At 39.3% G+C, this 26,233-nt stretch overlaps 1 protein-coding gene across 4 annotated transcripts in view; it reads right to left on the reverse strand.

Annotated features, from left to right (window-relative positions):
- Window positions 1-26,233, reverse strand: part of KIF16B (kinesin family member 16B) — a 331,966-nt gene that overhangs the window by 165,995 nt on the left and 139,738 nt on the right. For all 4 annotated transcript variants that reach the window (XM_011979462.1, XM_011979461.1, XM_011979460.1 and 1 more), the window contains exons 13-15: window positions 6,049-6,168; window positions 5,146-5,197; window positions 3,205-3,342 (exon numbers count right to left, since the gene is read on the reverse strand). In XM_011979462.1, coding sequence (XP_011834852.1) covers window positions 3,205-3,342; window positions 5,146-5,197; window positions 6,049-6,168 — 310 coding nt within the window. The remainder of the gene's footprint in view (window positions 1-3,204; window positions 3,343-5,145; window positions 5,198-6,048; window positions 6,169-26,233) is intronic.

Raw genomic sequence — 26,233 nt, forward strand, 5'->3', positions numbered from 1 at the left:
TCTGAAGAACCCTACATGGTGACCTCTCATCTGCCAGCCAATTATGGCAACTTTCTGGGCTGAAGGCAGATATAGCCTCCCACCACGACTAATCCTGCTGCCTGGAAATAACCTGCCACTCCATTCTACATTGCCAGAGCCCTTGTCCCATTGCAAAAAAGCAGGAAATGCTGCATTGGTAATAATCACTGAGGGATCACTGAGTGCTCACTGCTTTGGGCTGGTCATCTACAACTGCTGACCTCTGATCTTCCTGGCCAGCTCCAGAGTACTCACATATTTCCCCTGCTCAACTTACCTTTATAAAGTTGAAAAAACAGATGGAGAGATGAATGGGTGGGTGGATGGATGTGGATGTGTACCCAGGTTGGTGCTCCATCAGCTGCTGTTAGAGCATCTTTGACAGACATTATGCACCTCCTCCAAAACCATAACATCCTTGGTCCACGCTATGTCTCCTTCATTTCTGAGGTACCTCCCTGCAACTGACTTCTGCTTACAAACTTGGCTAACCCAAAATAAACTACATGCTTTCCAGCCCCCATCTCTCCAATTCCTACGTCACAACAGACTCAATTATATAGTGCGCGACCATTAAAAACTGTAATTATAAAGACTATGTATAACATATCACATACAAAAAGGGGCCTAAACATGCCAATGTCTTTCTTTCCCTCATTCTTACATAGTTCATCCCAAAAACTATTAGGCAGGCAAGAGCAAAGTAGGCATCAGCATGAGAGTGGAGGCAAATGGCATGGGCTGAGAAAAGTTTCTGCACTATGGAAGGGTGAGGGCCGTGAGAGCCAAGCATAGCCATGCTCGTGGTCTGAGCAAGAAGAGGAGGGTCTCAGTGTGAGGAGGAGGGCAGAATAACAGTATATGGTTTACATAATGGAAGCCAGGTTCATCACTGTCAGAAAAAGGAGCTAGGAATAAGTGAGAAAACTACAATTAACCCTATGGTATTGAGTTGGGATTAGAAGTATTGGTGTATTGGTATAAACTCCTCGTTAGCAATATAGATACTGAAATACAGATATTTCAGACTACCAATATAAATAGATATAGAAGTACAGTTGTAAAAGTTGTACACAAACACAAACACACACACATTTTCCTAGCTCTGTTCACAGAAAGGATATGGAAGCAGTGACACTCCAGTAGCAATGAACACACCTGGTTGCTAAATATCATTCTGTACCAAAAGGAACCAGGGCTCCTTGGAGAATTGGTTAGCTTGAGGAAAGCACAAGAAGAGTCTGGAATATCTTGTGTCAGAAAGTAATGAAGTGCTTACAGAACAATGAGGACAAGTGAAAGGACACGAGAGCCAGCTTGAAGAAACAGTGGCCAAATCCAGGACAACCTGATACTGAAATAAATAATGACAAAAAACAGACCAAAACCTAGTAAATAAAATTGCAAGCTGTGTGACCCTTTAAATAGATAAATGGCAAGAAGAGAAAGTTCTTACAATGAAAATCCAACTAATAAGTGTAGAAAGAATGACGAATTTTTTTTTAAATCACCATTTGGCAACAACCATCAGAATAACAATTAATTCAGCCAAAAAAAAAAAAAAATGCATTCTAAAACCAGTGGGTGAAAGTGGTAATATTCCATAATGGAATGGAAAATTTACAATATCAAAGTACCTTCAATCTCAAAGTACTTTCCCACATACTTACTAATAACAAAGATGAAAAGAGTAACTCCCCACTGGGGAGGCCTGGCAGCTGCACCTTAGTTGAGTGATCAAAGTGAACATCGTCAGTCATGGGACAAATGGAAACCGTATAATGAGATATGAGAAAAACAGCATCATTTCTGATATTCCTGCCAAAGATGCATATTAGTCTAATCATAAGGGGACATAGTCCATTCTCACACTTCTATAAAGAACTACTTGAGACTGAGTAATTTATGGAGAAAAGAGGTTTAATTGATTTCCAGTTCCACAGGCTTACCAGGAAGCATGACTGGGAGGCCTCAGGAAACTTACAGTCATGGCAGAAGGCAAACGGGAAGCAAGGCATGTCTTCTCATGGCAACAGGAGAGGGGGTCGGGGGGAAGTGCCACACACTTTTAAATCATCAGATCTCACAAGAACTCACTCACTATCAAGAGAACAGCACGGGGGAAATCCACCTCCATGATCCAATCACCTCCCACCAGGTCCCTCCTCCAATATTGGGAATTACAATTCAACATGAGATCTGGGTGGGGACACAGGGCCAAAACACATCAACAGATGAATCCTACATTTATGTAGAGGGACATTCTACAACATATCTGACCTACTGTTTACAAAACTGCCAAAGTCATAAAAGTCCCTCCTCTGATATTGGAAATTACAATTCAACATGAGATTTGGGTGGGGACACAGAGCCAAACCATATCAACAGGTGAATCCTACACTTCTGTAGAGGGACATTCTACAACATCTCCGACCTACTGTTTTCAAAACTGCCAAAGTCATCGAAGTCTAGGAAAGGTCAAGGAAAAGTTCAGGACTGAAAGAGAATAGAGAGAGGTAACAACCAAATGCCATACAGGAAATAGAATTAAATATGGGACCCACAAGGAACACTGTTGGGACAAATGGCACGACTTGAATGAGGTCTGAGGATCCAATGTTAGAAATGTATCAGTGTTAGTGTCCCAATGTAGATGTTAGTGTTTAAAGGAAATACACAATGAAGTATTTAAGGATGGCAGGACACTATTTACTTTCCAACAATTTTGAAATTAAAAAGTTCTTGGTACTATTCTTGCAACTTTTCTATGATATTCAAGTTATTTTCAAAACAAAAAATAGACATGATACCAAATCCTCTATGTATGTTACAATTATAACTATTAAGATGAATATAAATAATAGAAATAAAATTATTAAAAGAAACCATTGTGTTAAGGTTTTGCATTTGAGGGGTACTTTTTAACTTAAAAAATTCCTTTAATGTCTTATTTCCGTAAGAACAACTTTTCAGATAATTGTTCACATTTAATTAAACGAGACAATGGGTATTATAAAAAAGTCCTCCAGCCAAACAGAAGAGGAACAGCCTATTGAAGTAGTCTCACCCTTTTTATACCTAATCAGCAATTAATTCTAAGAGGCACATGTTCCCCCATTGCCTAGCTAACTTGTTTTCTCACAACAATATATACAAAGATCTCTGAAAATTAAAATGAGATACCTTGATTTAGATGTGTGGCTTCCATGATCTGAACACCATTCACAGAGCACTGGGACCCACTCAAGGGTATCAGAGTCACTGTCCCCCCAATATTTTCAAAGATGCAATGCTCACTCTCCAGGTCAAGGCCATGAAGAACTAAAGTGGAAAAACAAAGTAGAAAGAATTTTTCCCCCTTTTGTATCTACTGCAATGATTCCCAGCAATTTATCTATCAATTTATTTATTTTCCTTTTGAATACTCCACGTAAGTATCAAAATAAATAAATACAATTTATTTATTTTCCTTTTGATACGCCACATAAGTATCATGAAGTGAACATTTATGTTTAGTGAAAAAACCGAACTTTAGGAGCTCATGACATTCACTGATAGGACTGGAAGATCCTTAGAATGTTCTTCAAGGGGTCTGGACATTACCTGTGTAAGAAAATCAGTTCTGGGATGTTAACTCATTTCATCTTTGGGGAGAAAACAGTTGAGTAACTTGTTTTAACTGAATACCATGGAGTTGCCCTGTTTGATACTGAATAAATTTCCTCCATCAGCCCCCCAGAGGCCACAGAAAATAGAAGCAAAAGTGCTCCATGGGTCAAGGACTTACTGAGACCTCTGCACTAACAGGCACTGCACTCCAGGAGCAGAAACCCAAGGTGAACTTGGCATGACATGAATCTTGAAAAGCCCAAGAGGTCTTCAGAAGCCATACTGAGACGTCTGTTGCCTAAGCCTGTGTCAATTCTGAGACGTCTCAGGGCATGCAGCTGCTGAAGTTTATCTATTCATGTATAACTCTCCTGCATTCTTGTTTGAAGAACGGTCAAACACAGATATGAGCATCTGTCAAATAAGCCTACATGATTTTAGGCACAGATCTTGGCTAGCGCCTTGGGAGTACAAGCCAACTAGTTTCCACTGGATCCACAAAATTGTACTACTGATCTGTGATCACAGAAAACGTGTGTTCTTACCACTTACCATCATTTATAGCTACCCCAAAGATCAAACACACAATTTAACAATTAGAAGAAGAGGCCTGATGCCTAATTCTACTCAAAAATAGGTGAATCTGGGGACTTCTAGAAAATGGTTTTTATCTCTCTCAGTCTCACAATAAATAGTAAATATCAGGTTGGTGCAAAAGGAATTGCGGTTTTTGCCATTACTGTTGCACCAACCTAATACATGTAGGAACATGCTAGGATTGGCTCGATTAATAGCTTATACTTGGCAAGAAAGCAGGTTTGTTGCCAGCAATTCTAAAAGCAGTTGAGACAACATAATTCTTCCCCTGCCAATCCCTACCTTGCCACACACATATACACACCCACCACCAACACCACCAATTGCCTAAGTTATCCTCCTAAAGCCTGGAAGGACCTCATCTGTGTAGGCTAAGTCACTGATTATCTGTGAGTCCTGTGAAGACTTTCAGGAAACCCAAAAAGCCATGCTTCCACATGTGTGTATGCTGCGTTTTCTCCTACTTTCTGTTGTCATCTTTGTGAAGCCAAGTGTCTACAACCCTCCTCTTCAAAAGACCTATATCTTTTATCTGTGTCTGTTGGTATATTTCCATCAATCATTGTTCCATTGTGAGACAATGTAGAGTGATTTAAGTAACTGTGTTCCTCAAAGACCTGACAAGGTACGGAATGTAGGGTGGGGGAAAGGGTTTATTGGCCCATTGTATTCACCAAATTAGTTGTGCTGCATTATTCATTTGAGTTGTATTCTAAATTACAGAAATATATATATACACACGTATATATATATATACACACACACACATACACACACACATACATACTGACCAACACTGTACTTGAAAAATAATTTAATTTTCTATAATTACTTCAATGTCAGTCATTCAAAAAGGTTCTTCCTTGAACACAACCTTAAAAAAATCAAAGAGAAGAGATCGCTGACAAATATGCTCACCAATATCTTGCTCCGTGGAAGCATCTTCTCTACCAACATAGGTCTGACCTTCCTGGGAAGAAAAGCCAAGCAAAATGTATTAGTAAGAAGAGAAGCAATAGCTTGTTTCTTCATGTTTCATTTAAGCCCAAACAACATAGTGACCAATGGGATGAACAACACCCTGGCAGGCCACAGCTTCAACGGAACGAGAGCTCCCCACAGCTCTGTAAAAAAGCTCCAGTTGTCTGGAAAGGTTTAATGTACAGCAATGGTGAGGCCCTGCTTTGGCAGCGTCAACACTTTGCTCATGACAGGAATATCACTGATGTTCCTGATCCTTTCTGGGGAGGTTCTCCAGTGGCCATGATATTCTTTGTGTCTAAAGATATAGTTTATGCAAGTCTCCAAAACACAAACGCAGTAGCTTTCTCATTGTAAGTTATGGGTCAGAGAGGGCACTAAGGTCAAGGTCACAGAGGCACCCATTAATACTGATGCGGAATTCTGTACTCCCAAGATGAACTGCCTGCTTGGAACCAAGCCCAATAATGCAGGTGAGAAGCACAATTTCATAATTACCACCAGGGACCAGGAAACTGTACATACAACAAAATCCCCCCAGCTGTTTGCAACTTCTCTCCTTCAGTCTGTGTGCCTTTTTGTTCCTTACCTTCCTCTTGCTAATCCCACAGAATAGAAGGCAAACCAATGGCTCATCATTTAACTTTAGATAACAAGGGAACTTTAAATACCAAATCCCAATGAGCTGCTGAAAATCCCCAAAGGGCTCAAGGATTTGTCGTATATTCTTTAATTTAATTTAGTTGTGTTCATGACCATAGAATATTAAAATAAACCTAGTTAGTGTCTAATGGAGAAACTGGAAACAAAATTAGAATGTTCCACTTAATCAGTTTCTACCTTTAAATGATACAAGATGATTCCAGTACTCAAAAGGTCATCATCGATGCCAATTAAATGAGGCAGTTCAGAATCCAAAACAACTCCAATCCCTTCTTTCCTGAGGGCTAGAGTTTGTTCCTGAAATTAAGAGGAAAAGAAAAAGAAAAGGTTACTTTGGGAAAAGAGAACTTCATATTAGGTGTTCTTCAGACTGTCAGAATGGGCAACATTTTATTTCTCATCTAAAAAACTGCAAGAAAAATGGACCTTAAACTTTGTGTTGAAATCCTGGCAGGTAGTAAGCAAAGTGAACCTGGAACATACAAAAAGCACAATATAAAATGAATTAAACTCATTGCCTGATATACAACCTCTTCAAAGCAAATCTTCCTTCAGAAAGGTTCTAGGAACATCCAAATTACAAAGTAAACTTTCTCACTCTTCAGAGCCTTTATGTCATTTAATATCAAGATGTCGCCTTAGTTGATGGTTTTCTCTCCACTTACCATGGCTGAACTGTGCATGGTCCTGAGAAGAAGGCTTCCTGTGCATTAGTTACCCTGCACCACAAGAACCTGGCCCTCTGCCTTCTGTGCCATCAACTTCTCCTATCCACTTGATCATTCTCTGCTCTATATTAATATGAATCTGCTATTCACCTCCCATCCCCAACCCTCACCACGTCTTTCGGCCGTGCCTCTCCTTCGAGCTACCATCAATTTCTCTGTGCCTTTTAGAGAAAACTACCTCCAAAAATTTCCCTATACCTACAGTTTTTCAGTTCCTTCCCTCTCACTCTCTCTCGAACTTGCTCTATGAAGGCTATTGTCTTTGGGACTCTTCTTTACCAACGCTGACTCTCTTGATGGTCTCCTTCTGTCTCTTGACTTTACCTGCCATCAATATGCTGATGACTCTCAAATTGCATCTTCAGGACAGATGTCTCCCTTAAGTCCCATACTCATATACATACCGTATATATGAGTATACCATATATGTCTGTGTGTGTGTGTGTGTGTGTGTATGTGTATACCAACCCAACTCAGTTTATCTATGGAGACGTCAAACAGGCAGCACAAATTTAACACATTTAAAAACAAAACAAAACAAAACAAAAAGCTTGATTCTCTCTGCCTCCCAAACCTGCAGACTATCCTATCTTAGTAAATACCAACCTTTCCTGTTTGGCCCAAATACCACGCTTACACTTTGCCCCTTTCTTTCTCTAAACTCTACATATGTAGTGTTAACTCTACCTTCAAAATATGCCCAGAATCTGGTAACATCAAACCACCTGCAGCACGTGCCTCTGACCCAAACCATCGTCTTTCACCTGGGTTACTGCAATAATCCAGGTCACCACTCATGTGTCCCGTGATATACACTCAACTCAGCAGCCAGAAGGCCATCAGGGCAGGTCACTCTTCTCCTCAGGTACTTTAAATAGCCTCCCATTTCAGTGAGACAAAAGCTAAAGTCTTTGTGATGTTCTACCAAATTCTACCTGATCTCATCCCGTGCTCACTCGCTCTCATCTCCTGCAGCTCTCCCTCTTGCTCACTCCTCTCCAGGGATACAGGCACCCTGCTGCTCTTCAAACTTGCCAGCCTGCCCCATCTCCAGGATGCACTCACTGTGGTTCCTTCTGCCTTTGTGGTTGCTGTTTCCTCTATCATTGCTATCCTTCTCTTCCCCTACAGTAGGGTTTCTGGACTGCGGCACAGCTGTCATTTCAGACCAGGTAATTCTTCATTCTTACGCACAGTAGGATACTTTGTAGCACCCTTGCCTCCACCCAATAGATGCTACCAACACATCCGACGTTCTGACAACCAAAAATGTCTCCAGACATTTGAGAAACATCGCCCTAGATACATATGTAACATGGTCCCTTCCTTCCTTCAGGTCTCTGCTCAAAAGCCACCCTCCCCATCACCCCATACAAAATAGCAACCACCAATGTTCCTCATGGTGATTTCTCTCCTTGGGAATGGCAAGTATTTTATCTATATATATATATATGTAAAATATTTTAAATATATATATAATATATATAAAATATATAAAGTTTATTACCTGTCCTCTGGCTAGAATGTAACGCAGTACCTAATTTCATGTCCCACACATCAATTAATATTTGCCAGCTGAATGAATGAGTACATGCACAGAGTTCAGTGGAATGCAAAGGGAAGGTCAGAGGCAACCCTCAGGAAGAGAATGGGAGGCCCTATCTTAACATCAGACCCATCTGACCCCAGACAAAAGACCTCTAAAGCCAAGCTTCTGGGGAAGTCTGAAGTAGAAAGCAGACAAATTCCAGAAAGTTGAAGGTAAAAGTTGCAGTCTCGAGGTTGGGCTGAACCAGGTTCAGACTAAATCATGTACAAGAGCATGACAGTATGCTCCATGACTGTACGAGCAACAGTAAAGCCAGGTCCAACTACTAACTGGGGATCCTGGTCAGAGATGCTCCTGGAGAATCTCCTTCCCTCCCTGACTCCTACAGTCAGACGCAGTGACCAAGACACATCTCGGTAACTCCAACACTCCAACACCCAGCACTGCCCTAAACATAAACACGATGCCTTACAATCCTGGAATCAATAAATGTACTCTGTGTCATTTAAGCATTAAAACAACCTACAAAGTCTACCATTCGCTAGGTGATGGATTCAGAACTTCTCAAGCTAGGGTAAGACCATCAAAGCAAAACTCAAACCCTGTAGACCAGGGAACTCCTGAGAGGTTTCTGGGGCAGGGCGAAGAGAGAGAAGTCTCTCAGGCCTCTGCAGATATTTAAGTTTCAAATGCACACTGAAGACCTGAAGTCATGCGAGAGGGCAGTGAAATGAAGTAGCAAAAAAAAAAAAAAAAAAAAAAGAAAAAAGAAAAAGAGATGGCTTAAAAAAAAAAACCATAAAAATCACAATGTGAAAGAAAGCAATTTAATTTAACAACTATTAAATAGATACGCAGAGAAAATGACCAATGCATAACTTAGATTCAAGAAAAGGAAATGAAGCGTGTCATTGTTCTTCAATTACTCCTCTTATCAGCCAACCTCCCATTCCATGGCTCAGAACCTCAGGCTTTGAGGCTGGAGACTTCAGTAACATTGATTTACTATAGCAAGGAACATGCAAATCTCAGCTAAACTGAGCACTCTCCATAAGCCAACCCCTACTCCTACCTCTCGGATATTAGCAGAATTCACGCTTTTTCCTCCTGACCATGAAATTCGAGCAGAAATGGGATGTGATTTTTTTAAAGACATATATTGCAGAGGAGAATTTAATCACACAGCTCTATTTCATAAAATGATGTCCTCATGGGAAGGTCTGGTAGCTCTGAACTGTGACCAAACTGCACACACAGTCAGTAGCCCCATGGCAATGAATTATTACAGGCCTCTAGGTCCACATGAAAAGGAAAGTGACCATTCTCACAAGTCCAGAGGCATGTGTATTTTCTTTCTGCACAAAAGTGGACAATGACCCCCCTACTCCCCAAAATGCAATATTTTAAACTTTAATAGCTCCCACTCAAACTAGAGAAATTACTTTGGACTACATCCCAGTTTAGTTTAATATTCTTTCTTTTATTAACCATTGAGAAACACTTTGTTTTTCCTTGAAATAAGACTTTGAAAGGCACTGGAAATTCATAGTTTCAGAGCCATTAGGTCAAAAGTTTTACTTGTTCCCACCCATCCCCAGCATGTACACACACACACACACAGACACACACACACACACACACACACACTCACATACACTTCCATATAGTGGGTAAAATCTGAATTAAGAGAAAGTTTTCCAGGATTGCAAGTGGGGAAGGATGAATTTATGATTAATGCTGCCCTAAAGCTCTATGACATTCAAGCTGCATTCAACTACATGATATTATAAAAGTGTCACCTCATAAAACTGGAAACGAGGGTTTAAATCATTGCTCAAGTGAAAAAGTAATTTCAGACAAAAATATCTATCACGTATAAAATATTTATTGAGTGGCATCTACTGTTATACATAATTTATGAAACACCTCTTGGATAAGATGGAATACTTAACATAGAAGAGTGGGCCACCCTCCCCCAACTCCAGACACAGAATCCCAAAGAAATCAAGGTAAAATATGTATACTTGTACATATTTTACATTGAAACAAAGATTTCGGCAACCATGCTTATTTGGATTAAAAAAAAAAAAAAACCCATAAACTGACTAAAACTGTCAAAACATAGCATCAGTTTATTTTAAGCATCATGTTCACAACATTTACAAATGATATGCTCCATACGTTTTTCTTCAATCTCCAGGCATCTATTCAGGTGAAATCCATCTGAATTTAAAACACATGCCCTTTGCTGGGACAGTCACAGAATCACTTCTGCCCCTTCCGGTGGCTCTGGTGATTGCAGGCAGGGCTGCCCAGATCCCGTGGGAAGACCAGAGGAGGACTCGGCTCAATGTGCAAGGCCCCTGTAACCACTATAATGGTTTATGAGAGTAAGCAGGGAGTCTAGCTCTTTTAATCACAACCACAACCTCAGTGCCCAGCACTTGCCTTACAAAACTCCACAACTTTGTTGAATAGGTAAGTGAAAACAATACAAAAACTTACCAATGACAAAAATCTTTTTTTTTTTCCTCTTAGAAAGATTACCTGGGATCTAGATCGTACTTGGAAAAAACTGGGAAAAGTTTGACAGTGTGTCTGCCCCATGTAAATTAAGATCTCTTTAGGAATAATAACTATTTGTCTTCATAGAGTATGTTAGGTGAAGGTAGCTGCAGCACGCACACAGTAGTCACTCACTAAGTGCTGATTATTTGGTACTACAGGGAGTGATTTCTAAGTGGCACTTTTTTTTTTTTTTTCTGAACAGACAAGAATGAAATGTCAGAATCTTTTTGTGAAAATTTATGCAACAGAGAATTATATATTTCAGCAGCGAGTAGAATTTTGTAGTTGACTCACATCATAAAGTGCACATAATTTCTGCAACCCCGACTACAAACACAGCAGATGTCTAGGGGCTGGGGACTGGGGACAATCAGGGCTTACAGCATATGTCCAGTGTGGGTATGAGGATGGGGAGGAAGTCAGATAGCCAGAAAGATGTCGATAAAAAATAAAATTATCCTCTAGTAAAACTACTTTTTAATTTAAAAAAGTTGTATGTGATTTTATTTAAATTTAACAGAATGAAAAGAAATTATTTCAACCATGTTTCTTTACTATTAATATAAGAGGTATTTCCTAAAACATCCTTGTAAGCCAAGAGGTTATGAAACATATTCACACTGCATACACATTTTTCATAAGTGTTTCAATTTTAAGCACCATTACTTGAGTCTGTACCAGTTGGAGAACATTGCTTCTTGCCTTGGCATCTGAATGACATGGTAGCTGTGTCGATTTGGGGCGGCCACATGGTGCATGTTGGGCAGTACAGTACTTTCTTTCCTCAGAAGGTTAAAGACATGGCTCCACCCTTTTCAAAAACTGAATGCTATTCTAAAAAAATTAAGCTAGTCTGACTTTTAGTCCACAGCAGACAATTTGGTTTTAGGTCTGGATGTTTAAAGAGTTTCTTCTTTACTCTTGAAATTCAATGACTTAATTGGGATAGATCTCAGTGCTGAACATCCTCTACTCTGTATTTTCCTGGAACACAATACATTCTTCTGATCTGCAGACTCAGTTCTTTCATCTACTTATTTTTCATTTCACAAAGCTTGTCTTATTTTCCATTTTCTATTTCATTTGTTGACAGTCTACTTTAAGAATACCAATTGTCCTTACATTACACTGGTCTTTGTCTTCTATTTCTTTCACCTTCAGATTGCTTTACTATCTTGATCACTCCATTTATGTTCAATGGGCCTAACAAGCCTTTATTCTCTTAGTAATCTGATTTTCAGTGGCGTCTATTCTTTTCCTTGATATTTTCTAATATTATGTATTATTTCTGCAATGATGTTGTGTTGGGCCTCAGAGGCTTTCTTTATTCTACAATCTCTCTTTTTTCATCTCAGTTTGCTTTTTATTATCATCTTGCTTTGTATCTTGCTTTGTTTATTGAATTCATGTTTCTCATTCATTTGTTCCACAGAATGAAACAATTCTGAGGAATTCCTTTCTCTCCTGTGAAGTGTGTTTTCATCTATATTGGGATCTTTTATCTTTTGCAGGCTATATTTCTCGTCTTTCTTGTTCTCTACCTGCCCATCTGCCCATCTGTCCATCCACCCATAGCTGTAGTTACGTTTATAAAATTGTTCTACTTTTTTTTCATCTTGTATATGCTTAGGTGTATCTGTGCAAATATTCCATGTGCTCTAACATAGGATAGGAAACCCCTCGACACTTGCCTGGCCGTATCTGTGACATTTCTAGTTGACTGAGTAGTCTGCAGTCTACCCACTTTTCTCTAGCGACATGGAGTGACAGAGGGCCAGGAGATCTCACCTGAGGCACCGCAAGCTTTGTTTGAGTCCCAGCCCTCTCTTCCTGGGCTCCCTAATGATTGGGAAGGGGTCCTCTTCCCAGGGGTAGGGAAAGGGCAGGACGACCTCGAGTTTCCCCAGGCCTTCACTTACAAGAGACAGTCAGCTCAGCTCTCACTTCATTCCAGTTACCACCACTGGCCATTGTTATTACTCCTCAGTAACAATAGGAAAATCAATCTGTTCCTCTGATTTGAGGGTACAGTGGGGGGAATTTTGGGATCATCACTGAATCAGCTTCTCAGGTGCAGGTTTAGGAATATCCCCTTCACAATCTTTCCTTTTCCCCAGCAGCCACTCATGATCTTTTCTCACATGCTTCCTCTTAGTGACTTCACAGTAGTACTGCTACTCAGGCTTGTATGTTTGTTATGCTTTTTATTATTTCTTCATTTCCTTGAAATCTGTGATGGAATCACCAACTGGTTTTTTAACATTGAAGACAAGAATAGCATTAAAAGGCTACAAAAGGGAAGGATGAAAACAAGCGGTACTCCAGGTTTTAGATTTCTTGAGCAAAGATACAAAGGCTAAAAACATGGGCACACAGTCATCCCCCGATATCTATGGGGGACTGGTTCCTGGACTCCTGAGGATACCAAATCCAAGGATGCTCAAGTCTCTCATGTAAAATGGCATACTACTTGCACATAACCTATGCTATGCTTCTGTATACTTTAAATCATCTCTAGATTACTTGTCATACCAAATACAATGTAAGTGTGATGTAAATAGTTATTATACTGTATTGTTTAGGGAATAATGACAAGAAAAAAGTATGTACATGTTCAGTACAGGCAGAACCATCATAGGTCTAACAACATAATACATATCAGCAATAATATAGCATTTTCTCAATTTTTTCCTAATATTTTCAATCTGTGGTTGGTAAAATCCATGGATGCAGAACCTGCACATATGGAGGACCAATTGTATACACAAGGAACCACTGCACATCCAGTTTAGCTAGTAAACCTGCAAACATGGTCTGGAAAGCCAGGCAGATGAGTCATTATCTGATTCAGAACTGGGAAGGCACTGACAATTTTGAAAATAGGAATTTGTTGATACTTCAACAGATGAATCTGGCAGCATGTATAGGGTGAATAAGAACAGAGTAAAAAGGGGGATGGGATTAGAATGGAAGCGACAACTTGAGAGTCACTGGAGAGGTATGTGGATTCTATGTGACTAACAGTTTGGGTTGATGGACCTTAAGTAAAGACATTCTCCTCAACTGTTTTATTCCTCTTAATGAGAAATATGGAAACTGGAGATTCAAGAAAAACTGATAGATGCCGAAAGATTTTTATTGCTAGGCAAAAAATATGCTTATGTTTCCTTGTAATACTTTCCGGGGAACTCAGTAAGAAGATATTATTTATGTGTTAAAAATCACTCACAAATTTGACTAGCAAGTAGTGTCTAGTAACTTACGTGTTTTTAATAACGTACAAATGCTAAAAGTCATTATCAGCTGGGCGTGGTGGCTCATGCCTGTAATCCCAGTACTTTGGGAGGCTGAGATGGGCAGATCACTTGAGGTCAGGAGTTCAAGGATAGCCTGGAAAACGTGGTAAAACCACTATCTACTAAAAATACAAAAAAAAAAAAAAAAAGGCCAGGTGTGGTGGTGTGCACCTGTAGTCCCAGCTACTGGAGAGGCTGAGGCAGGAGAATCACTTGAACCTAGGAGGAGGAAGTTGAAGTGAGCCAAGATTGTGCCACTGCACTCCAGCCTGGGTGACAAAGCAAGACTTCGTCTCAAAAAAAAAAAAAGTCACTATCAACAAAAACCAATTAGCTCTGAAACCCTGAAAGTAAGCAACAAGCTGGCATTCATCCAGAAGCTACTGTTTCTCATACAGTAGGCCCCCTTGTATCTGAAGTTTTGCTTTCCCTGGTTTCAGTTACCCAATGTCAACTGTGGTCCAAACATAGGTGAGTACAGTGCAGTAAGCTATTTTGAGAGAGAGACTATTAATATAACTTTTATTACAGTATAATGTTATCATTGCTCTATTACTATTATTCATCTCTTACTGTGTCTAATTTATAAATTAAACTTTACCATAGGTATATACATATAGGGAAAACAGTGTATATAGGGTTCATATTGTTTGCAATGTCAGGCAACCACTGGAGGGCTTGGAGTATATCCTCTGCAGAGAAGCGGGGGTCTATTGTATTCTCTTTTCCACATAGGAAGAATCATGTCCATCTAACAAAGTAGAAACAGCCACCAAGATTACTAGGAAGTCAGTGAAGCTCTGTCAACTGCCTCAACCACCATCCTGGCTTTCTCCTCCTTTGATCCACACAACCTAAGCAAGTTATGATGAAAAGACGTTAAGAATCTCCTTCATCCTCCTCCAGGAAATGACTTTTTTATTTTTGCTGTGTTCCCAGAGAGTGATGATGTGAATAAAAACCATATTGGTAGGCCAGTAACATGTTCTATGTCCCTGCAAAGTTGATTAGTAATATGTAACCCTTCAGGTAAGGGCTCTATTAATTATGATCTATGAATCACAATCAGATTTAAAAACAAACAAAAACAAAACAAAACAAAAACAAAAACGAGAAGGGAAAGAGCGGTCTGTGAACGTTAACAAATGGAAATCCACTGGGGATCAGCCTCTGTCAGAACTAAGCTCCAGGAAGGAGGAAGTTCAGGTGGGAAGGCAGAGTTCACAATCCACAGCTTGGGAAAAAGAAGAATCAAGTGGGTCAGCCTAGAAGTCACCTTTGACTCCTCTCTTTACCTCAGACTTCACAGAGCTCTACCTCCATGATATGGTCTGAATCATCCACAACTTTCCATCTCCACTGCTACTGCCCTGGTCCCAGTAACCTCCACAGCCTGCCTGAGTCTCTGATATCCCCCAATTAGCCTTTTTGCTTCTCTTGCCACCCTATCATCTACTCTCCATATGGCAGCAGAGCCACCTTTTCAAAATATCAAGAGACCATGCATAAAACACTACATGCGTTTGGAATAAAATGGTCACCATATCTCACTTAATCTTGCCCCTGCCCACCTCTCCAACCTCAACTCCCCTCCACTTTCTACCTGACAGTCACAGTGGCCTCCTCATTCCCACTGCAAGGCTTCTCCGTGTGCTGTTTAGTCTGCCTGGAAAACTCTCCCCTAAATCTCCATGGCTTGCCCTTTCTTGTCAGTCTGCTCTATTGAGGACCAGAGACACCAGTGAGTGAGACTGTATTAGTCCATTTTTGCACTGCTGACAAAGGCATGCCAAAGACTGGGAAGAAAGAGGTTTGAATGGACTTACAGTTCCACGTGGCTGGGGAGCCCTCACAATCATGGAGGAAGGCAAGGAGGAGCAAGTCACATCTTACATGGATGGCAGCAGGCAAAGGGAGAGCTTGTGCAGGGAAACTCCACCTTATAATACCATCAGATCTTGTGAGACTTATTCGCTATCACGAGAACAGCACAGAAAAGACCTGCCCCCGTGACTCAATTACCTCCCACCAAGTCCCTCCCATAATATGTGGGAATTCAAGATGAGATTTGGGTGGAGACACAGCCAAACCACATCAGAGATGAACAAGGTCCCTGCTCAGACAAAGCTTATTCCCTATGCAAGTAACTCCACCCCTAATCCCAGACACACTCTGTCATTCCACCTGGCTTACTGTCTTTACAGCACTTAAAGTGATCAAAATTTCTCATACATTAGTTTATTTTCTGTCTGCCCCTCCAGAAAGCAAAGAATAGGTCCAAGCCAAGATGTCAAGCCCAGAGAAGGAGAGGTTAGGATGGGGTCAGTGAGAGCCAAACTATTAAAAACAATATCCAAGGCCAAGACTGTCTCTTATCAATCCCATTTTTAATGCTCCTTGCCAGTCAAAAGCAGCCCTTAAAACTCAAAACAATAGTTAATATGGCCAGAATAAGCCAGAAGCAAATATGGGAATTTTGTTAAAATGTTAACATTCAATTCTAAGAAGCTATCATCATAAATAATTTAATAACTGTCCCCAAAATCTGTACCTAGCATCACATCAGACAGGCACCTAATATGTCACTGAAAATGAACTAAAAATATAAAAGCCTTGCTTTTTCCATGACTTTAAAACAAGCCATATCACAATACCTATGGTCAAAACACACACACGTATGCACACACACACAGGCACACATTTAGAACCAATGTGGAAGAGTCACAGGACTCACCAGGGCAGAATTAGGAAGAGAAGGGTCTGGCTACCACCACACCACGGCACCAACAAACCTAGATGTCCTGGCCTTACTGGCAGTCAGCCCCTAAACAGTAAATATAATTAATACTGCCCTTTTAATGAACCGAAACTCTTGGGGCAGTTCAATTTCCACTACACTTCCCATTGCAGAACCATCGTTCTTTATTTAAATGCCAAATAGCTAAGTGTTGGCACACAGTTCAGAGAAGATGCTGTGTAGATCTTTCTGATGAAACAGTCCTCTCCGCTGGCTGAGCAAATCAACCAGATGTCGGTATTTAAATTATGCAAAATGCATAAAACCAATTAAAGAAATTACGTGTGAAAATATGCAAGAGCAAATTTCCTCACATTAATATTTAGACTTTTTAAGTAGAGCAGCATCTTCTGATCACAAGTACTTTAGTATATTTAACCTAAATGGAAACCCAAAATATTCAGGATGGTTCGTCAGAAGATTCTACAAGGGCATTTTCTATATAATACAAACATTAACACAGGTAAAACAGTGAAGGGAAAGGATTACTTTAAGTGGGATGCTGTAGCCCAGAAAGTATCAATCTGATATTGGCCTTATACTTTGGTCTTGTAAAGCTGGCCTGTTCTTGTTTCTCACCCACAGGAATACGTCATGCTCATCTTCATCTTCCAGCCCCGGCTCTAGTAATAATGTCCTCCTAAGATAACCCTCTGATTCCCAGTTACAAGTGTTTCCCCTTCCCCAGGAGTCATTTAGAGCCTACTCAGGTCTACTGTGACCCCTTCCTCTGCACTCCACAGTTATCAGGCCTAATCGCATGGATCTCCGTCAAACACAGATCAGTGACTTTACATTCACGCATTGCTTGTTTCTCCTGCCAGACCAAGGAGCTTTCAAAAAATTGGTATTTTTTGAAATGTCAAAATATCAAAAAAATATCAGGCTTGCGCCCGCACCAGATCCTCTGAATGAGCATCTCAGGACCAGGATCCAGGCATTTTTTTAAACTCTCAGGAATTTTACATCCAGGGTTGGGCATAATTTTCTGTATCCTCCAAATGACACCTCTATCCTGCTGGGTGCACTTTGAGAATGCTCAAAAGGGCAAGTACTGCGACCTAACTCCTTCATTTGCCAGCTACCTTCTCCTGTGATTCATTCAACTGACACCTAACGACCATCTGCTACTTGACAGGTGCTAGTCTACATTAGGGATATATCAGTGAGTAAAGCAGGCACCCTCTTATATTTTATATATATGTCTCTGTCTTTAGATCTAAGTCTACATCTGTATTATATGTAAAGATCCATCCATATTACATTAAAGAATCTACAGATATACAGTCCGGCATCGCTTAATGACAGGGATGCATTCTGAGAAATACGTCACTGGGTAATTTCATCACTGTGCAAACATCTAAAGTGAACTTAGATAAATTGAGATGTGGTTACCAGAAGCTGGAGGGGTTGTAGGGGAGGGTTGGGAAAATGTTGGTCAAAGAATGCATATTTACAGTGATATAGAAGGAACAAGTTCAAGAGATCTACCGTACCGCATGGTGACTATACTTAATGATGATATATTGTATTCTTGAAAAATGCTAGGAGAGTGGATGCTAGGTGTTCTCACCTCAAAATGATAACCATGTGAGAGAATGCATTTGTTAATTGGCTAGATTTAACCATTTCACAATGTGTGTGTGTGTGTATATATATATATAAAAAATAGATGCCTATCTAATACGATGCTAGGTGTGTATATATATACACATACACACACACACATACATATTATATATAAATATATAAAATATATATAATATAAATATATTTATACATGATAAAGATATACAATTTTTCATGTCAATTTAAAAAATAACTACATTTGATAAATCACACCATGAAAAAAAAATCTATGACAGAACTTGTAATAGTGCCTTGGCATGATTCTGTGATGATAAATATATCCTAGCTTTTTAATTACATGGAAAATGAAATATTAAAGCCAAAATCCTCCGGTTTATCTCTTTTGCAAGCTACTCTGTACCATTCTTTCACATAAAATTGGAGTAGGGTGGGAGGGAACCACCAGCAGTGGCAAAAGGAGGTCTTCTCTAACAGGTGAGATGTTAGAGGTTAATCCCTAAGCCTGGTGCACAGCCTTCATTTATTTCTTAGCCAACTGAGGAGCCAGTATCATTATCAGAAGGGAATTTAGGAAAAAACAAGAAGGTGATGAAGAATGAGAGGGAGGAAGAAAAGGAGGAAAAGGAACAAACTTCCAGCTTCTCACAATTCCCTTCTGAAAGACGCACACTCCCATGGCAAGGCACGCTTGAGTAGGTAAAAACCATCCCCTAATGAGTAGGCTCCTTGCTTCTTCTAGGATATGGGTTTACTAACCCCAATCTGAAAATCCAAAATCCAAAATGCTACAAAATCCCAAATGTTCTGAGTGACATGTGATGCTCAAAGGAAATGTTCACTGGAGCATGTTGGATTTCAGATTTCCAGATTGGAGATGCTCAACCAGAAATAAAATCTGTTTCTCATGGAGAAGAGAGAACATAACCCGCTCCCACCTTCTATTAATCAAATATTCACTCCAATCACTAAACCCAAATTCGTCAAATAAATCAAACTGTTCAAACTACTGCTTACACCATGAGTAATGACAGTATGTCAAAGAAAACAGCGGTATAGAAGGGAGTTTCTTCTTTGGCTGTGTAGTAAACTTGGTGAAAAGGAGGGAAACCACAACCCAGCCACAGGACAGGTGACTGAATAAATTGTCCTCTATGAAACCAAAGAGTTAATATTTTGTAAAACCATCTGCCACTCAAGTCCTGTCTCATCCTGTCCCTTTGAGAGTTCACACCATTTATATCATAACAGAACACTTTATATGAACACCAGCCCCAAAGGGGCCCCAAAACCTCTAATCAATTTGGCCTGAATACAAATGCGTATCTTGGTTGTATAAATACTATTATGGGCAACAATATTTTACACAAGTATTCCTGTAAGTGACACATTGCACTTTGACATTATTAATATATCTTTAGCAAGATAAATTACCCAGTAAATCAAACAGGCTCATTCACTCGGATTATGCAGGAGAGGACTGCTCCAAAGCCCAAATATAATTTTGAATATTGACTGCGCATGGCCCCAATAGTTTATTAAAATAAGAAATATAATCCATTTTACAAAGAGAATTACATTAGAAAGCTTTTTGTAAGTAAAGCACATGCGACTAAGGTTATAGAACTTGTCAAGGAAATGTGAAGTTCAAGATAAAAAAAAAATTGTGTTTGTTGATCTGGTCCATTAATAGTAAAGCAGTAAACCAAATATAACATAACGTACACATGCAACACTTTCCAATCACACACATCAATTAGTTTTGCTACTATGTGCAGTGCAAGTCAGTTATCCAAACATCTAACTTCTCACAACCACAGTCAGGAGTCAAAAGGAAACAAACTCTTTCCTAAGCCATTACGAACTTCAACCATAAAATCTCACATCTTGCATTAGTTAAAAAACTATTTTCGTGTTGTAAACTGGATACAATCACTTTGGAAAACTATTTGCTAGTGTCTTCTACAGTGAAATAACATCCACATCACATGCCCCAGCAGCTCCATCCCCAGGCCCTATGGTAGAAGTCAGCCAACTATGGCTGAAGGCCAAATAAGGCTGTCTGCCTGTTTTTGTATGGTTGGAATGCTAAGAGTGATTTTTATACTTTCAGATGGTCAAAAAAAAAAAAAAATCAAAAGAAGAATATTACTTCATGATGTGTAAAGTGTATAAAATTCCAATTTCAATGTCCATAAAGTTTTATTGGAATACATGTTCCATGTTCTTTCACTTACAAATTGCCTGCTGCTTTTTGCTATCATGGTGTTGTACCGTGGAGTACTTGCGACACAGGTGGCACGGGCCAAGAAGAAGGAACTGCTTACTACCTAGCCTTTCAGAGCAGCAGTTTGCTGACCTCTGCACTAGGCATACATGTTCACTGAAAGACATGCTAAAAAATGCTCATAGTTTTACACAGTTACATAAAATTCCATTTTTTTGTATCTACTTTAATGTATGTATCCTGTGCACTGTTTGTGGGCATTTAAATTGCTCTCAGAACCTTTGCAATCATTAGTTATTGCCAACAATGCTGAGATGAAAAATGCCGCACATACCTTGAACCTTTCAGTGCTAGCTGAGAGAAAGGCCAGATATTCATGATTGATTCTCATTTACATGTCAGAAGCCACACAAAAACCTTCCTTGAAGTTTCGATTCTAAATAAACTAAGTTCTCTACTGAACTCAACTGAGGGCAAAAGCCTCCTCTGTTTCCAGGGTCTCAGCATAGAGAGTGTTAGTTATCACATGTGCATTTCCTGTAGATTGTGAAGGGAAAGGGGGAAATACAAATATATGAGCAGGCCAGGCATGGTGGCATGCACCGACAGTCCTAGCTACTCAGCAGGCTGTGGCAGGAAGATCATCCGCCCAGGAGCTCCAGGCTGCAGTGAGCTACAACTGCACCACTGCACTCCAGCCTGGGTGACAGCAAGACTCTGTCTCTAAAAGAAAGAAGGAAAGAAAAAAAGAATATACGAGCACATATATTTGTTTTCACTGCCATTTTTTCAAAAAAAAAAATCTATAATAAATGCACACATAACTAACATTCTGTACACCTGGACCCTGGAAGCAGGAAATTTTTGGCCTCAGAAATAAATGTCATCTATATTTATTTATTCTTATTTATTCATTTTTATTCACACACACGTATATACATGATGTGTATGTATAATGATAATGTATATACGTGTGTGTGTGTGTGTGTGTGTGTGTGTATTTTTTAATCTAAAGTCATTCTAACCAGGGACTTTACGAAACTAATTTTATTTTTAAGTGAGCAATTTGAGTATCAAAAAAAAAGTCACAAATGGCCTAGAATTCTCAGAGCTCTCAAATGGCATAATCAGGAGCAGCCTTGACGACCTTTTTCTGAAAATGTGGACTTAAATGTCCGAATCAGGTTTTTGTCCAGGTCAGCACTTGTAGCAGGGAAAGGCATGTCAGGGCCTTTTTCACAGAACCAACGAGGTACTTACATGGTGACACGAAGTCCAGAGCAGTGTGACTCAGGAGAGTATGCAAAGTGCTTGCTGCCTTTCCAGAATAAGTGCCAAAATTAAATGCAACCACTGAGAAACTGAAGTGCAATTTGACAGAGTAATTTTATAAACATTGCATCTAATAAAATACTGGGGCTTCTATTTTTTTGTGTATCTCTTTTTTTCTACTTTATTATGTTAGTAGTTCCTTTGTATTGTGCTTTACAGAAAAGTTAGTCTGTGATGGATTAAAATGTGAAAAAATAACACCCTGCATTTGACCATAGACAGTGTAGACAACCTCCTCTTCCTGCAGAATTCCTCCAGAATGGACAGCCTGTGGGAGTGTAGAAACCTGCTGTTGCTGCCTTGATTTCTTCAATGTCCCATAAAGAATGTAAGAGCCAGAAAAAAGGAGGCTGTCACCTTTAATAAAAATGAAATTTACCCCTGTGTGTCACTTAAACCATGAGAAAACAATCAAGAAAGCTAAAAGTCCACTTTATTGCTAAAAGGTGAATTTGAAAGTTTAGAAGAAACTATAAAGGCAATTCCACTGCGGTCTTAACGAGAACAATGCTAAGCATTAGCTTATTCCAACTGTGGCAGCCCTGTGGTCATTATCAAAACACCAGATCGGGGTTAGTTTTCACTTTAATTAATCTAATGAACCGGCTGTCTGGCTTCAGCAGACATTTTTTAAATGTCACTGCATACCTTGAGGCTGCAGCTGAGCTGGTGGCATGTTCCCCTGCACCATCTTGATTCCATTAACTCTTGCCTATGGTGACATTTTACGTCTGCATCCTCATATGCCTTGATAATGTAGTCAATTTGTGCTTTATTAACCCAATTAAAATACAGAAATGTTAGATAACGGAAATCAACAAAATTAAAACAATTCCTTAGAACAGACTAGATCCTTAATTCAAAAAAATATATATATAACTACAGCTTCCAGACTTGGTAACCTAAAAGGTCCCTGGAATCTAATGTTACATTCTAAACAGGGAAAATGTTGATCTAATCATAAGAGAATATAATATTTAAATGCCAGATATTGTGTTAATTTAGGCTTAAACATCAGTAGGCACGCTAGGTCGAATTGTGAATTTCTGAAGACTTTGCAGAGTAAACAATAAATGCTCCTACACAAAACTTGCAGGCAAATTTGAAAAAATACTTGGACTCACAATAATCTATCCTGCACTAGAATAAATTCACCCATATTCACCAACTCTCCGCCCACATCTTCAGAATAAGGACCTTGTCTTTTCTAACTTGTTCTTCCCAGTGCTGAGCACAGGGCAGGCACTCAAATATAAAATGAATGCTCCCTTGGAAACTAAGTGAGCATTTTGTAAATCGTTCAAATGACAGGCCATACCTGCAAATTGGAAATGAGAAAAGAGCTTAATACATTCTCTTTAGGGGCTTATCTGATTTACCTTAGATGTGGGCCACGTAGAACATCTTCATTTTAAGTTCCTCTTGTTCTAAAAAGATTTACTATGGCCTAAAAACTCTACTCTTAAATTAGTCAAGGAACTACACAGTTGCAGCTAAGTAATAAATCAGACTCACTCTGATGTTAAAAAAAAAAAAAAAAAAAAAAAAGTTCCTTTTTTTGATCACCTTCTTGAACTAAGATCACAGACCTGCCACCTGCCTTTAACTCTGCAGATCGTGGGGAGTGGGGTGAAAGGGGTCCTAGAGGATGACCTGCAACATCACTAGAAAAAGAAAAGGTGTGACAGAAACTTATACTAGAAAAGTCCAATAAAAATGCCTATTATGGCTGGGTGCAGTGGCTCACACCTGTAATCCCAACACTTTGGAGGCCTGAGGTGAGAGGACCATTTGAGGCCAGGAATTTGAGAGCAGCCTGAGCAACATAGTGAGATCCTGTCTCTATTAAAAAAAAAAAAAAAAAAATTAATTGAAAAAAATGTCCACCCCAAGCTCTAATAAAAACTCTGGCTTAAGATGGCAACTGCTAAAGTCATAAACAGCTGTTTCATCCTCATCTGTTTCTGTTTTAGATGAAATGCAAACTAAATTCAATATTTCTAACAAACTAGAAATATTGGTTATATGGGCCATACCCTGAGGAGAGAGTTTTATGAATAAAACCATGGACAAGCCAGGAGTGGTGGTAGGCACCTGTTGTCACAGATACTCAGGAGGCTGAGATGAGAGGATCACTTGGGCCCAGAAGCTCGAGTCTAGCCTGGGCAACACAGCAAACATAACAAGACTCTGTCTCTTTAATAACAAAACAAAACAAGGACAGGTGTGTGAAGTAAAACAAAAAACCAGCAAGCTTAAGACAGGAAGATTTCTATCTGTGCTTCTTCCTCCCTCCACTGCCAATTGTTGGCAGAAATTATTTTCTGAAGTATCCCGGGCTATGTCATCATACCGACCCAACCATCCCCATTGATATTGCTCTTTCTCCACCAGTTCACACTCAGTCATCATCACAGCCATCTCCACAGGGTGGAGGAACAGGCCATTGCACACTGTGTGTTGGCACATGTTAGAGGTAACAGGAAGGGACAGAGAGAAAGCTGTGCATACAGTGTCCTACAAAGAAGAGAATTTTTCATGCTGTGCTTATGCTAAGACAAAAAATGCAGATGCTTCCACGTATCATGGATAAATCCTCCTTTAAATAATCCCATAAGATATTATGGAAATAAGCCTTTCCTTCAGAAAGACAAACCAAACTAGACAAATGAAGAATCTGGCCAAGTGTAGACCAAGTGTAGCCCAGTCCTCCAGCTCATGACCTTGCACAGATTTCTAACTAAGTAGGTAGGCAGTGTCAGAGAACAAAGAAAATTCTCCTGGGCCTGGACAGGCCACTCCTCAGCCAGGCAAAAGCAAAAGCAAACAATCATCAAAAGCAACAGCAAACAACAAGCAACAATAATAACACCAACAAACATCAACCAACATCAATGACAATATACAGTAAGCAACAACTACTGGCAAACAATTTAAGTGAGCAACAATAGCCCACAACAAGAGCCAACAACAACAGGAGCTCTCCTAGCAAAAAGATTTTCCAAAGCAAAATAAAGGGAACACTATATTCAAGATAGCAGAAATGAAGTGTTTTGCTCTATTCTGCTTACAATAAGAAAAAGAAGCTAGTCCAAGAAAACATGACCTTAAGAAAAAAGAGAGAAATATGAAAGAGAGAGAGAGAAAGAGAGAGAGAGACAGAGAGAGGGAGACAGGGAGAGAAAAAGTTGACATGTGAGTGGAAACTCAGAATTAGATTCTGTATTAGAAGGAGAAAGAATACAATCTACACTTCAAATAATCAAATGAGTAAAATCAGAAAGCAAACATGAAATGCAGTCATAGAATGGAAGTGTCAAGAATAAATAGATGAAAATAATGTAGAAGAAGATAACAGATACAGAGAAAGAAAAAATGGAAGTTGTCAATGAAACGTAATGGGAACTGCAGAGGAAAGCAAGAGAAGAAATGAGGGACAAGCTACACTCAAAGAGTCAATGGAAATGAGCTGAAAAGAGGTCAGTACCTGACCAAAAAAAGGGGGTCTCTGAATAGGAAGGCAAAAGGAAGGAAGAACCTTGTTGAAAATTTTAAATTTTAAAAATAAAATTTTAAATCCTATAGTATCAAAACAAAAAGAGAATGTTTACAAAAGAAAAAAAAATGTTATGCTGATAAAAGAATGTCCCTTGGCTATACTGAAAGTGACTTTCACAGCATTTTGAGGGGAAAAGATCAAGAGCAAAACAGTTCTTCACTCACATAGTTCTTCATGTGCCAAAATAGCAAAACCACCAAAAGGAGGTCTACTAACTTACAAACTTGCTCTGAAAACAATGACTCTGAGATGATAAATAACAGATAACCTAAACAAAGAACCAAAGAACAGAGGTGGGAGATGGTCTAAACCGAGTGGAAGCAAGCATTAAAACCAGTTCAAAATAAAGGCTGATCTCAATAGTTGCTGGAAATAAAGTTATAAAACTGAATGCAATGTCAAAATAGGTAAATTAAATAAAATTATGAATAACAGGATATAAAAACCCTTATTATATAAACAAAAGTAAAATGGATCGAAAGTTGGTGAGAAAATTACTGAAAAAATAGTTGCTAAGACATGACTTGCTTCAACAAACATTCATTGAGCACCTCATGACCACTGCACCAGGACACATGAAAGTGAACCAGAAATATAGTTTTTAATGAGGGTAACTAAAAGAATGAACAGCAAAAATACTAGAAGAAAATCTAAAGAATTAAGAGGAAAAAGAAATGAAAGATCATAGAAATGCTTGCTTTCAGAAAGCATATTACATA

The sequence above is a fragment of the Mandrillus leucophaeus genome, unplaced genomic scaffold (assembly GCF_000951045.1).
Source record: "Mandrillus leucophaeus isolate KB7577 unplaced genomic scaffold, Mleu.le_1.0 Scaffold202, whole genome shotgun sequence".
Classification (NCBI taxonomy): Eukaryota; Metazoa; Chordata; class Mammalia; order Primates; family Cercopithecidae; genus Mandrillus; species Mandrillus leucophaeus.